We start from the raw sequence: 15,338 nt of genomic DNA on the forward strand, positions 1-15,338 counted from the left end.
GTGATAGTGTCCCAGGATACAAACAGAGGAGTTCTACAGGTGCTGTTTGAAGAGGTGAGTCTTAAGGAGGCGCCGGAATGTGGTCAGGGACTGGGCAGTCCTGACATCTGTAGGAAGGTCATTCCACCACTGCGGAGCAAGGGTGGAGAAGGAGCGGGCTCTGGAGGCAGGGGAGCGTAGTGGAGGTAGAGCCAGTCTTCTAGTGCAGGCGGATCGGAGAGGTCGAGTGGGGGTGTAGGGAGAGATGAAAACAAAAACAAAAGCAATTTCTGTATATTTCTTTTTAACTCGATTTAATAAAACAAAATAATAATAATTTCCCCACAATCAACCTTAGGAGTCTTTTCAGAAGTAATTTTAGCTGGAATACTGTAGTTAGTAAGTATGGCAAAAAAAATATCTTATCAAAATCAACAATAAAGAATCATGCAGAACACATATGATATGTATTAATACATTAAACAATAAATCATACTTTAAATGGGAAATATATATTAGGAAAATGTTGATGATATAAAGTATTCCTTTATGTCAGCAGTATTTCCTTATATTCGGTCACTTTTAACCTTTCCTCAAAAAGATAAAAAAATTAATGAAAGGTTTGGAGGTTGTATTTTGTATATCAGTCTTATCTTGCTAGGGAATTTTCCTCCATTTTGTGTTCCATAGCTGGGTTTAATAACTCTCATTACGACCCTCATTATCGTGATTGCAGCTCAGTATTTGTACACGTTGAGTAATTTGCATTGCTCTTAAGCTTACATAGGCTGCAGTGCAAAATAATTGCTGGCAATTTGGATTTTGCATCCGCAATTGTTTGCACTACGCCTATCCTTACATCAGCCCCTCAATGTCACATTTGGAACTGTTATATATGGTGTATTATAAATAGCTTTATTTGCCTAATGTAATACTTGAACCTTGATTTGGTTTTAAAACCTATTTATTAAAGAGTTGAAAGACCACTTTTAGACTGTACCTTGAGTGATTTTAATAAGCAGGTTTGACTGTAAACAAGTACTATGGTATTTCCTTTTCAACCAAACTGTAAAGAGTGTATAGAATATAACCAAAGAATGGTACAGTATGGTAATTACAGTACAGCATTGTGTATTGTAAAGAACACAGACCTTGTTTTCAACAATGTCTGAGATTCCATCTACAGCATCACTAGTAGGAGGTGCTTGATTGACAGGTGTACTGGAGGTTCCAGCCTGCCTGATGAGTTCTGTGTGGTGGAATTCTCTTCCCCCCCCCACCTACACATTCTAAAGGGAGTTTCCTTCATGACAATATCAGCAGGTAGACCACAGGAACATGAGGTGTGGCCAGCACTACCAGTCTAGTAATAAGCGTCTCAGGTGTCAGTTGAAAATCCTGTTGGGTAACTCACTAGAACCTAGTTACTATTCACAAAAAACTTTTTATTTCGCTTACTTCTGGAAGAACATAGTCGTCTTTAAACAATGAAGGAGATAGAAGATTGGATCTAAGGAACTCTCAAGTTTTCGGATATCACATGTACATTATCAATATCGTTTGGGGCAAGCAGGCTGTGCATTTACAGCCAGAAATCAGGTAAGAAAGAATACAATTCTGCAGTATTACCTCCAACAGGTGACACTAAGCACTGAGGTAGTATTAGTCATCCCAGACAATTTGCTGTCTAATACTGTGTCCTGTGGTCTGTGGTGCAGGATTTGGGCAGCCAACTACTTTGTTATCTATTGATTTTTGGTTTGTTGTGTTTAACAGGTCAATTGTTACCCTTCTTTAAACAAGTAAAAATGCTTTTCTACCTCAGAAAGCAGAGTTTCATAGAAGGGTTTTGTGTTTACCTTTTTGGCAACTCCTGCACCGTTTGGTTTTATTAATTATTCTGTTGTTGGCATGGTATGACTTGGAGAGAATGTCAAATACTGTATAAATGTTATGTACTGTAAATAAGAAGAAGTTTAAGAAGACCTGAACTTTTTAACTCTCTTAATGTTCTAAACTCACAACCTTTATATTTCATTTCAACTGTAAAGAAGATTATATGTGTGCATAACAAAAAAGAATAAGGTTAACATGGCTAAGTATAACTGGAATCACATCTACATTTAAAATAAGTCAGGCGGCAGCTACATCCTATTAAGAACGAAAACATACAATGACGCTAAATTTGGGTAGCCAGGGGTAGGTGTGATCATTTGCATCCAGTTTTACACAGAAGGGGTAAATAGAAATGACCTGAATTGCCTGAGTCAAATTGTAACTGATGTGTGAAAACCAGGAGCTCCTAAATCCTGGTCCACTGTTATCTTAGCATCGCTCATATCGTGTGTGGCAGTATGAGCAGCAAGTCCAGCCTGTCTAAGGTATATGAGTCCAGGACGAAAGTAACAAGTAACTAGCTAAACTACTTTTTCATTCCAGTATCAGTTTCAGTTACTTTACTTACAATAGGGCAGGGTTTAGGCAAATTAACAATGGTTGTGATGCAAGTTTGGTCTGTGTGCCTGCCCATACCAAGCACTCATTTTCTCATAAAAATACTAGCTTGTATCAGGGCCTATTAGCTGTATTCTTGAGTACTAGCTCTTAGAAAATGTTAGACTCCCCAGTGAAACCAGCATATCTGTTAATCACTTTACTGGTTTTCGGTACACTCTTTACTTTTCAGTTTTTATGTGAAGCGTCATTTTATGTTAAGGCTTAAAAAATTAAACAAAATGTAAAGGCGGCTTCATTTCCTATGTTAATATACCTTATACTTAAAGTTAAAACATACCGGTACAGTTTTACTGGAAATGTACCTATGAGAGAATGACACCCCCTACACCTCAGCATTATATTACCCACAGTAATGATCCCTTTCTCCTTAGATTAAGCTGAGGATTTTTTTTTCTTTGTAAAAGAGGCCACACGTCAGATTGGGATCTTTTTCAATGAACTAAATAGTGGTGGATCTCAATACTGCCATCATACAAATATATATTTTTCATAGACCTTATACCAGTGTTATGATACCACAAAGAAATGACCAATATACCTTTTAGAAACTTAATTCTGCATTTGACCATCATTTTTTAATTGTATTGACCACTTGTCACATATTGTGCAAATTACTACTTTATTGCGTGCAGAATCAACACATTTATTCTTGCAGTTCTCATACATATACAGAGCTGTCTCTCTCCTTAGAATCAAAGCCACTAAAGTTTTGATTGAAGCTCAGTTATGTAATATGTATGGGATTTTTTTTTAATATCATTGCTAGTTTCTGGATTAGATTGTCCTTTTCTATCTCTTCAGTGCAGCGGTGTGTCAAACAGGTAACACAGCAATAACGATCCATGATGTGGTATGGAACAGAAAAGCCAGAGCACTTGTTGTTATGACAAGTACGTTATTTAAACAGTTGTGTAACAGAACACCATTACGTACTCTTTAAATTTCTTGAATGACTTTGTTTTTACATTTACATTTACATGTGTTCTTACACATGTTATTATGCATAGTTACAATGAACTTGATGAGGGATGACCCGAATTTCGACTGTGGCCATGAGTCCCAGGCCATGGAACACATCACATCAGCCTACCCACTAAGACCTGTCGCAGGAGGCACCTCATTTCTCCACTCAGCATCTCAGGAGGCCATCGAATGGATAGCCAAACTGGACATACCATTATAAGCTTTTCCCATCATACGAAAGAAAAACAATGTACTTTAGCATTAGGTTAAGGTTATATTGTGCAAAAAGATTTACATATTAAGTACATTGTAACTATACATAATAACTTTGTAATAATGTGTAAGTACACATGTATTTACTAAGTAACTACTATATAAATACACAGTATTTAGAGACACTTAAGGGCTGATGTAAGGATAGGCGTAGTGCAAACAATTGCGGCTGCAAAATTCAAATTGCCTAGCAGCCAGGCAATTATTTTGCACTGCAGCCTATGCAAGCTTAAGAGCAATGCAAATTACTCAACATGTACAAATACTGAGCTGCAATCATGATAATGAGGGTCGTAATGATCACCGCCTGTGCATCGGGCTACTTAGCGGCCGCACTTACAGCCAAGAGGTGAGGTGAGTTAGGAGAACAGAAAGCAATAGGCGCTGTATGAGATTTGTGGAGCACAAAAATCAAACCAAACAAAATAAATATGTCAGAGGAAGGGCAGCAAAGTCCTCATGGCACACAGAAAAGAAAAGTTTTCTGAGGAACAGCTGAGAGTCCTTACTGCTGAGGTCACTCAGTATGAAATTGAGTTATTTGGAATAGCCTCAGCCAACATCAGTTATCCTACCAAAGAGGCAATATGGTCCGCTATAGTGGAGAAAGTCAATGTTGTCGATGTTACCAGGACAGTCAACCAGGTGATGAAAAGATGAAATTCAGCTATTAGGTCTAGGATGACCTGCAGAGTAACGCCTTACCACCGCACCCTCCAGCATCACAAACAAAGTGACTCTGGGTTTGAATATGCAGGGTTTTCTCCGTCTTGTCCTTCTCCTCCGAAGGTTTTCCTGCCTGTCCTCAACAAGAGCCAAGTGTTGCCACATCAGGAAGTGTACCACAGCAGCGATCCTGAGGTCAATGACAGGTCTCTGAAGCTGTGTGGTTTTATACAGCTCTGAATTACTCACTTCTACAATGGTTTGCACCTTGTAAGCGGAGATGCAACGTTTTTGGAGGGTTGCCCCAGTGCAAGGCAAAATCCTTACACCTCATTATAATGTTTGTGCCCGCTTAGTATTCTCAGATCCCCACCCAATTCCATGCTCTTTTCTTCATTTGAATACATTTCAGTATCATTTAAATGGATTAATGATTGCAAAGTGCTAATTTGATAGCAGATGCAGAACGGCAGGTGAAAAGCATTCTTTACATATGTCGCATTTTTAGTGGCCGCTAAAGTCCCACTTTACATCTGCTAAACATGGTTTGCACGTGCAAAATGCTGATTTTGGCAGCAATATGGGTGTTATGCAGCTGCAAATCACTTTGCACATATCCTTACATCAGTCCCTTAGTGTAAAGTGTCACCCACATTTGAGCTCTGCACTGTAGACATTTCAATAAAGAACAGGGAGCAATGAGTGTAGTGTTTGGCATTCTTTATAAGCAATGTATACTGGCTTGTTCCTTCAAAGAGGATATTAATGTTGATTTGACTACTGGGTGTGCTGTGTTTTAAGGCTTTGTTTGATGAGTGGATTGTTAAATAGATTATAAGGACTTTTCTTGAAGCATATACAGTATATCACAAAGTTGACATATGGAAAGAAAAACAAAAGCCCTTTTAGTCCAAAGGTACAGGGCTTGAGAAGGAATGCTTGCTGCCAATGACTCATAACAATGGTGTTCTATGAGATTTTCAAACAGCACTCTTTTAATCACACAAGAAATTAAATCCACAGATATGCTATTTTGTCTGAATCTGCAGGTACATGGGTGACACAAAGGCATAGGCATAGATAATGCAAAATAAAAAGAAAACAATTGATAACAGAAAAGTTCATTGGGACTGAAACACATTAAAAAAATGCCTGTGTATGCAACATGTTAAGTTTGTTTTATCATACAATAAAGAACCTTTATGCCACCACTCAGTTGTTGCTCCGGTACTGTTTTCTACTGTAGTTTTCATTAGCTTTTAACACATTTCATTATACAATGCCTGGCCCAGCCACTAACAATAGGAAGTCATTTCCTTCCTCCTTACTCTGTGCAAGCAGTACAGCAGGAGAGGGATCACAGGCAAAAAGACACACATCTTATCTTCGCTTCTTAATGAACCTTCATTGAACAAGTAAGTGTATTTTGGGTCAGCTTTTGTACCTATAGAGTAGTGGAGAAGCTGAAGAATGCAGAAAGTTCTAGATACTTGTTATACTTCTATCTGGAAATAATGGGGATGCACTGGTCAAAAAAAAAATAGCTGTGTGAGCAAAGGCTAAAATGGGATCATTGGCTGAATGTTGATTTGTATCATACAAGGGTTTGCATGGTTTGGGTAAGGTTCCTCAGAAAGTTTCTGCAAGATTCCTGAAGGACGGTACCAGCTCCATATTACAGTCAGCAACTAGCAGCTTACTAACTATTTCAACCCACAACTTGAAATCTGCTTTTGAGAGCCTTTCCTTCCTAGTAAACAGCCTTCAAACCTGGGTAATGCTAGCCTTATAATAATGCTATTACATGTATGTGTTCATACAAATAGCAAAGGCAGTGTGGTGGAGGTCTTGTTGGGATTTTATTAACACATCCTCTGATGATGTTTTTAATACAACCAGAAAAACATTGCATTCGGTCCATTTATTGTATTGATATACCTAAACCCAAGGATTAAAACGATTAGGTCTAGATTTCCCCTCACTTCTTACACAATTTATGTTGCTTTATACACTGTACTTTTTAATTACAAAAAAAAAAGCTGTCAAGAATGAATGTTCCCACCTATTAAAATAAATCTGAAACACACCCTTTTCATATATTTTAAAAGCTGGCACTGCTATGCACACTCCCATCTGAGCTGTTAACACAGTGTGACTAAGCTCCAAGGCCCTGCCTCTTCTGTTGCCTAGCATCAAAGTTTATAGCCCTATGGGGGCACTCCCATGTGAATGCATAATCGGGCCCACAGGCATGTTGGCGGTACAGTTGCAGGAGAATACACTGTCTGTTTGTTTTTTTTCATTTTCTCCCACAGTTTTAAAGCGAGCTTAACTACCACCCTCTCTTTACACATCAAAAAGGGTGTAAATCTTCACAATGAGATTATCCTACATGTATAAAAATAAAGCACGTCATAAACTATAATACCAACATTTACAAACGCTTTATAAATACAATTTTAAATGCTTTAAAAATATATAAGATATCATTTTTTGTGGGGTGTGTTGGTGTTTTTTCTATGGGATTCTTTCATCTTTAAAAAGCCCTTTCTTTATAGTACTCTGCTAATCATGTGCTAATCTAGACCAAAAAAGCCTTTTTTATTTTACAAATTAAACTATTATAATTATAGACTTCATCTGGGAAAAAAATAACCATATTTTAATATTGGGTCTATTCATTTCATATATAAAGTAGCAGATGTCATTCCCCCCACTGTTTAGATTATTGCTAAGGTTATGGGTGGATTGTTACATTTCAAAGTACTGTGTACCAGGGGACACCCGGGGTAGGCTTCATTGTGATGGTTAACATTTGTTTAGATCCCCTTCGATTACAGTAGCCACATATATAATACAGTATGCTGTATGCCACAAATATCTGGAAGTTGTGTGTTCAAATCTGCAGTATTCTCTTGGGATTTTATATGAATTATTTATACTTAATATGTAGTACTATACTTATGGTGGCTATTTGCTCAATGTAGTGTTTAAATAGGGACAGCCCTAATGATACAATATAATGACTAACTGGAAGTTAACTGACCTGCAAACATGCAAAGGCTAATATAGAAACAAAGCATTAGGTGTAACCAATGCTTTAGGGCTAAAGACATATTTTTCCATTGCAAATTCATTTTCTCACTTTACACAGAATCATAGACTATGCAGTAAAGCCTGCCTTTACGGTCACCTTGAATAAAACCTGACTTAAATGATATGTTGACAGAATGACAATAAGGCTCATGTACAATCAAACAACCTTCATGGAATGTAAACAAACTGGTTTCTAATAAAGTACAGCACACAGGATGGTAAATTGCAGAAAAATGAATTAACCCCCAGAAATATTTGTTAGTATAAACCCAACACCTGTATTATTGTATTGCTTCCAGCAGAGGGTGCCATAAGACTACCAGTTGTAAAATACTGTATTACGTACAGACAAGAACAGGTGCAAGATCTCAGCATGCAATTTTCAAGTGACTATGCCTTTACCTTACCATGCTAGCAATGCAATCTGTTAATATACCTACATCTTATCACAGCAATAATAACTGCAAGTACAGATTCAGAATAAAGATGTAACAGTCAAGGCACTGAAAGTATTTCCATACACCTTGCTAGCATGTCACAATCTCCTCATTATTTTTTACACTTTGCTTTACATTTATCCAGCTTGATGGTAGTATTTGGTTTCCTCTCCCCCTTTACCTCCTGTCTCCTAATGTAATGTAACACCGGATGTGTTCTTCCAAGTAAATTGGCCATGTTTGAGTCAACGGGTCAGAAAATCTAAAGTATCAACTGCAAAAATGGCTAGTGCACACGTTTTTCAGTACACTCAAGTAGCAGCTTTTATGTTTAAGAAAATCTCTATTTTAAACTCATATGCTGGCAATAACTGGCCACTTAAATCACTCCCAAGACATTTTGAATTATTATCCCAATTGCAATGGGCATACAATAGCTAGGTCCGTCAGACACGTTGATAGTCTGAATGACTTGGTCTGTCATACCAGTATGGTTTATCATTTATTGCAGTTTTTGGACATATTCTGACAGTGTTATATTCCTGCAGATTTCATCTCTAACCCATATCCATCATAACAAGCCATGGCTCCTAATGCTCACAATATCAGTGCTACCACCATAACACCCACTACAGCTTTTAACACCACCACAACCGCTGCCCCTGACTTCATCACTCAGCTGCTCAACAAGATCCCATGTAAGTACAGCTCAGCTTTCCACTTACACCTAATTCCCTTGGCAACCCCTATTTTGATGAGTCCTTCTGAATAGGAAATTATCTATCTCCAAAATAGAAATGTGCATGTAAAACAGCTGAATCTGCAGCCGTGATTCATATGAAAAAGAAACATTAATCATCTTTGCTTAAAATATATTCATGTCATATGATATAGAAAATGTGTTCCACTGCATTTCTTTAAAACAATATACTGGTAGCTTCCCATTCAACACGCAATACTTGTGTTAATTAAGCAATAACCAGGGGGGATATCAAGTGTACAAAACCTCTTCTGAGTGGTTAAAATCTATGAGAGAGTTGAGGTTTTTATACCAGCAAGCAAGTTAGTTTTAAACAGATACAGTTGCCATGGATTTTAATAAAAAAAGTAAGCTATTCGCAAAAGTCTTCAGTGTCTTGATAGCAGGAGCCTTTGTGACGTTGTTTAACAAAACTGTACCATGTCTTGGTATCGCAGGCTAACAGGATTTTGAATCCCATTGACTTTTCACTTATCATTCCGTGCATTCCTCTTACTGTTTGTGCTCTTTCTCACTGAAAAACCTTTACTAATTTTATGAACCATTCTATCTCACATACCTGTTACCGTGCATTTTTTTTTCTGCCAAAGGTGTGTGTGTATTCATATGGCTCTTTAATAAAGTTTGATTTTCCCCCTTCTTATATAGTGCCAAGATGGGCTATTTACGCTATAGCGGCAGCTATAGGTCTTGTCTTCTTAATCTGCTTCTTCTGCATTTGTATCAAATGCTGCTGCAAAGGAAAGAAGAAGAAAAACAAAGACGAGAAGATCAAACTGGATGGCATGAAAGGCTCCACCACAGCAGCTCTGGTAAGATTAATAACATGCCTTTCTGTTCTTTGTAAGTCTTCACCAAAGCTGTGTGCTCTAAGAAGTTGAATGCCTGGCAGCTCTATATACTGTAAACCCCAATGTTAGTCCACATTAAACCATTACTGCTTATTTTGATATATACCTTTATTTAGACATGCAAGAACAATTTTTTTTAAAAGGTTTTTTTAATTATTTTTTTTTTTGTTTCGTTTGGTTGATGTCGATTCAACCCTTATAAAAGTTTACCATGTAATGTTGCATGGTATTTTTGCAGTTTTCCCATGTTTTTTCCATGGTTATAATATGCATTTACCATAGTTTAGCCTGATTTGCCATGTTTATTAATATGCTTTTACATACATTGCTATTCATTACTATGCTTACCTGTGCTGTACCATGCTTTTGCTATGCTTTATTACACTGTGCTATGCTTTCACTACAGCAAACTTTTACAAGGGAAACCCCATCCAGTCTTCCTAAATATCTGGATTAATTTCCATGCAAATAAGCTATTATTAGTAAAAGATTCATGGCAAATTACCTATAATGCAAAATAATGTAGGTTTCCAAAAATCAAATTATTATTATTATTATTATTATTATTATTATTATTATTATTATTATTATTATTATTATTATTATCACACTTTGTGCCCTGTTTTATTTTTCACTTTCTTCAATTAAAAGCTGTTGATTCCTCTTCACAGGTGCAGCCAGGCATGGAGGATCTGGATTATGGTTCGAATAACAAGCCAAAGGGAAAGCTGCAGTATTCTTTGGAATACGATTTTCCGAATCAAGAGGTTCATACTTTTTATTTCCCTTTATAGCAATCTGTAATTAGTTCTACTGCCAAGCTTTAATGCAGTGTGTTTTGAGTCATGTAATCCATGCCTGGACATCACATTTAAAGCAGTAATTCAATCGAGGGGTTTGTCTAACACCATAAACTGTAAACCTCATCTATATATCGGAACCACTACTGATACAGGGATCAACCATCATACAACCCTCCAAACCATTCATACATGATCAGCACTTCTATACATGCATTGTATTCCTATGCTTTTGCTGACAGGCTAATGCTGTATAAATACAGCCATCTATAAAGGCATAAGCCATATTTTAAATACATTTTCAATCAGACTTCAATCATCAATTTTAGGTACTGGAAACTACATGGATTTTACATAGATTCATTTAGCCTTGCATGTCTGGATATTTAATGTCTTCCCTGTTCAGTTTTATGTGAAAATGGAGCAATTTTTTTATGTCACTTTGAATCAAGTGTGCAGACGTTCATTCTAGGTTGTAGTGAGGGCAGTATGTGTATTGTCATTATGGACACACTGCAGCAGCAACTTTTAGTGTTTGATGCTATGCAGAGGTGGGCTCCAAAACATTTGGATAGCTCCAGGTTGTGTGACTAATGGCTCACGATAGAGCCATGTATGTATCTGATAGGCTTCTCTTCCTCTCTGCAGCTCATTGCTGGAGTGAAGCAGGCAGCTGAGCTACTGGCCATGGATCTGGGTGGGACATCGGATCCTTACGTCAAGGTCTACATGCTTCCAAACAAGTCAAAGACGTGGGAGACCAAAGTGTACAGAAAAACACTCAACCCCGTTTTTAATGAGAGTTTCAAGTTTCAGGTATGAGCCTTTATTACTTCTAAACTGTTGGTATTAGAAACTTGAGAAATTTCATGAACCATTACAGGGCACAACCGTACAGAAGATGACATTCATATACAGTTGAATGTCTAGCTTTAAAAAAGAATTGAAAATGTCAATAAATCTGTAAATTAGAAATTTAATTAAAGGTACTGTTCACCAGTTTCTAATGGCAATAAAACCCTGACTACAGGACATCGCCATTGGGTTGTTGACCTTATCTGTTGGGCTCTTCCTTTCCTGGTACAGTCAATTGCCAGAAATGTACTCTAATGAGAGTTCCGTTGCTTGAATATAATTCACTGTTTTAACATAGACAAGGGAATACTTTTGTATCAATTGTCCTATTTTCAAAACTTTGCACTAAATACGTTTTTTTTACTGTTTCTAAAAAGGTTTTATTCTTTTGTTTCAACACATCATTTAACCCTTTTTGTAAAGTCTTCTTCAATCTATAATCATTTTAATTTCCTTTTCAAATGTATACTTCAACAATAAGTGTCCTATTTCATTTGTACTTTATTCAGACACCCCAGGCTGAGCTAAATGAATCGACTATCGTGATGCAAGTATATGACTTCAACAGATTCAGCAAGCATGACATCATTGGGGAATTGAGAATTCCACTCAACACAGTGGACTGGAATCACGTAATTGAAGAGTGGATGGAGCTAAGTGCAGCATCTAAATCTGAGGTAATAATGTTAAATCAATTCCCAGCATGCAATGCTCTTCTATTAAGAACTCCTATAACTGCATTTTACTGATAACCCAGAAGGTTAATAGTTTGGTATGTTCTTCATCCAATCTCCATTGCTATTTATAAAGGATCTAGTATAGTTATAACTCATGTATAGTAGTATTATTATTACACACCTTTGTCGTCCAATGATTTATTTTCCAAATCCACGTCCAACATATCAATTTCACAGACTGTTTTCAAATTCCCATTTTACTTCATGTTTACAAACTATTTGTTAATATAACATACCCCTTAGATTATGTTCACAAAAACATGCTGCATTTTACTTTCTAAATCTGGTCTTTTTCTGCCTCGTATTAGCAGCATTCAATATTACCCTACCACCTATCACACCATGTGTCCGAGTTTGAAGCATGTGAATCTATTTCAGCACGAGGACCTTGGTGAGATCTGCTTCTCCCTGCGGTACGTTCCCACAGCGAGCAAACTCACCGTTGTTATTCTGGAAGCCAAGAACCTGAAGAAGATGGATGTTGGGGGGTTATCAGGTAATAATGACCTTTGAGACATATGGGTACAATTCTATATAAAATAAGCATGTGTAAGTCTATGATTTACATCTTTGAAATTAGTTTTTCTGATACACATATCTGTTTACTGTAGATTCTTGCATTACCCAGGCCAGTTCTGCAACCTGTCCTGTTACCTGCCTGATGAAACCAGAGCAGGCATTCAATGGTGTTGCACAGGTCCAAACTAGACCAAAACGATGTGTTTTGGTCTAGTTTAGCTATAACAATTGTGTTTTTAGATCCGTATATCAAGATCCAGCTTATTTTGGATAAGAAGAAGTGGAAGAAGAAGACGACATCAGTGAAAAAGAAAACACTGAATCCGTACTTCAATGAATCATTCACTTTCGAAGTGTCCTTTAAACAAATACAGGTGAGCTGGGAAAAGGTCAGGAAATGGTGTAATATAAACCCATATATAAACTGGAGTATTTTGTATTTCTATAGATTTGATCAGCACCTCATTGGTGAGCCTGAGTTGGAATATGGTTCACATCATAAGTAGGGTGACCACCTTTTCAAAATGCAAAAATGGGACACCTGCCACTTCTTATGCTGGGGCATTAAGCCCGGGACCGGGACTTGATCTTTACATTTTCGGGACCGTCCTGCCCAATTAGGGATGGGTGGTCACCCTAATCACAACTGAAATGAGATTTATGATCTAAACCCTTATAATAGTTGACTGCGGTAAAATGAGGTACAAGCATAGAAGTGTAATAAAACATAATGAACCACTTGGAACAATGTTAAAGCATGGTAAAACAAGCATACGTGTGTACTGAATGCGAAAAGCAAAGTAAACTGCTAAATGACTGCAAATATAAAGTTATACTCTTTTATAAGGGTAGGTCAGTGGACTTTAGTTGTCACAATGGAAGTCTATCATAAGTTGTTTTACCTCGCCCGAAGTATATTGATTCTTAGAAGGACAACTTTGCAAGGAATGAGTTAAGGAACATAACTTAAAATGCATTTCTTTGACTTTATCTTCACTTTTCCTTTGCAGAAAGTGCAGATGGTCATATCTGTGTGGGACCATGACAAGGTGAGCAAAAATGATGCAATTGGCAAGATCTTCTTGGGCTGCAGTGCAGCAGGCAACCAGCTTCGCCATTGGTCTGACATGCTGTCAAATCCCAGGAGGCCCATAGCCCAGTGGCACACGCTGCAGTCTGTGGAAGAAGTAGATTCAGCCTTGGGAGTGAGCTATAAATTCAAAATACCTTTAATAAATAAAACATTTTAGAGACTGTCATTTTAATAGGACCCAACTTCCTTGGATGTATCTCAAAATGCTATGGACACAAAGCTACTGCAGAGTACACTGGACATCAGGTCTGCACAGGACAGCAGTAAACCAAGACTGCCACTTCAAAATGACTGAACATGAAGCAGAGACTTAGAACTAACACTCCCAAAGGAAGTAATAGAAGACATGTTGTTCCTCTTTAAACCAGTCCAAAGTTTGAACTCTCTGTATTAGGTGAAAAAATCGAAATGTTATGAAACTAGCAAAATACATTTTCAAAGCAGTTAAATTACTAAATATTCTGTTAAGCAAGCCTGTGTTACTAGACTCCCTAGACACTTTTTACTGAGGTATGTAATATTCAGATTTTGGTAATGTGCAGGTGTACAACTTACCTTTACTGTCAGAGTAGGAACCTGAACATTAGATTGCTGGGATATTGTATTAGTCGTTATTATACATTTAGGATAAAATGTACTTCAAACACATTAAAGGCACTTTAGAAAATAAACCGTAAATATCACTCTGTCTTAAAATAGATTATAATATAAAACTCTTTGGACCATATTTTCAAAGTGTTTGCTCCAGTCTTTAATTAACTCCAATTTTTTGAAAGACGACAATTCAACAGTAACTGAGAAACAAAAAAATTGAGAGTGTTCGAAAAACCTCCAATTACATGCCTTAGACATTTGATACTAGTTTTGTAAAGTTGATAGGTGTTTTTCTACTTTAAAAAATAGGAGTTAATTAAAGACTGGAGCAAACGCTCTTTGAAACATTATAGAAAAGGTCACCCGAGTCAAATAATAATTTGCACCACAATATGACTCCATCCTCAAAATACACAAATTAGAAAACGTCACACATTACGAGAGAAGGGGAACCTCCGAAGAGGGTACAAATTTGCAAAAAATATATAACCTTAGAAATGTTCTAAAAATGATGCATATTACACTTGTATTTTTGTATTTAATGAATGATTTGCATATATTTTTATCTCAATCTTGGATCTGAACTGGGGGGGGGCATTAAATCTAAATGGGGTTTGGGGGGGCGGCGGCCTGAGAGCCCCCCCCATTAGCGCCAGCCCTGCATTCTACCTGAACTCTTGAAAATTATAATATATATATATATCTTTTTTTTTTATTTATTAAAACTGTAGTCATTAATGGCACCTGTATTTTAGATCATAGCCCTTATTCATTATTGTCTCCAGTTTCTATTTTCCTACTTATGTTGAAGATCTTGTAACTCTTAATAGCAGCCTGGCTCTTTAGCACTATATTTGAAATATGTGTAGAATATATAATAACATGTACATTTTGCAAAGAAAAAAAACTGCACTTGAAATTTACATTTGCTGTCATTAAAAGGCCACAACTCTCAATATACTTAACAAATGTCGAGAAAGAATTGAATTTTCGTCATTATGTGTCCTTGTCTGTCAATCTTTGTGGGTCACAAAGGATCTCTATATTTGTGGAAAATAGATAGAAAGAGTAATTTCTTATAGTTTTAAACCATTATAATTGCAACCCAAAGAAAGTGTATCAAAAATGCAATGGAATACTATACATTAATACTAAATAAAAAAAAAATGCCTACATGAGTAGCTGTCAGGTGCAAACT

General features: G+C 36.8%; 1 protein-coding gene across 1 annotated transcript; it reads left to right on the plus strand.

Moving 5' to 3' along the window:
* The first annotated feature begins 1,357 nt into the window (after positions 1-1,357).
* LOC117434736 (synaptotagmin-2-like) lies at positions 1,358-15,025 on the plus strand. Its single transcript, XM_034057370.3, has 9 exons — positions 1,358-1,578; positions 8,480-8,629; positions 9,340-9,503; positions 10,214-10,309; positions 10,991-11,158; positions 11,707-11,874; positions 12,313-12,430; positions 12,694-12,827; positions 13,464-15,025. Exons 2-9 carry the CDS (start codon positions 8,515-8,517, stop codon positions 13,701-13,703), a joined length of 1,203 nt encoding a protein of 400 aa, XP_033913261.3. The 5' UTR covers positions 1,358-1,578; positions 8,480-8,514; the 3' UTR covers positions 13,704-15,025.
* Positions 15,026-15,338: the final 313 nt, after the last annotated feature.

The sequence above is a fragment of the Acipenser ruthenus genome, chromosome 28 (genome assembly GCF_902713425.1).
Source record: "Acipenser ruthenus chromosome 28, fAciRut3.2 maternal haplotype, whole genome shotgun sequence".
Classification (NCBI taxonomy): Eukaryota; Metazoa; Chordata; class Actinopteri; order Acipenseriformes; family Acipenseridae; genus Acipenser; species Acipenser ruthenus.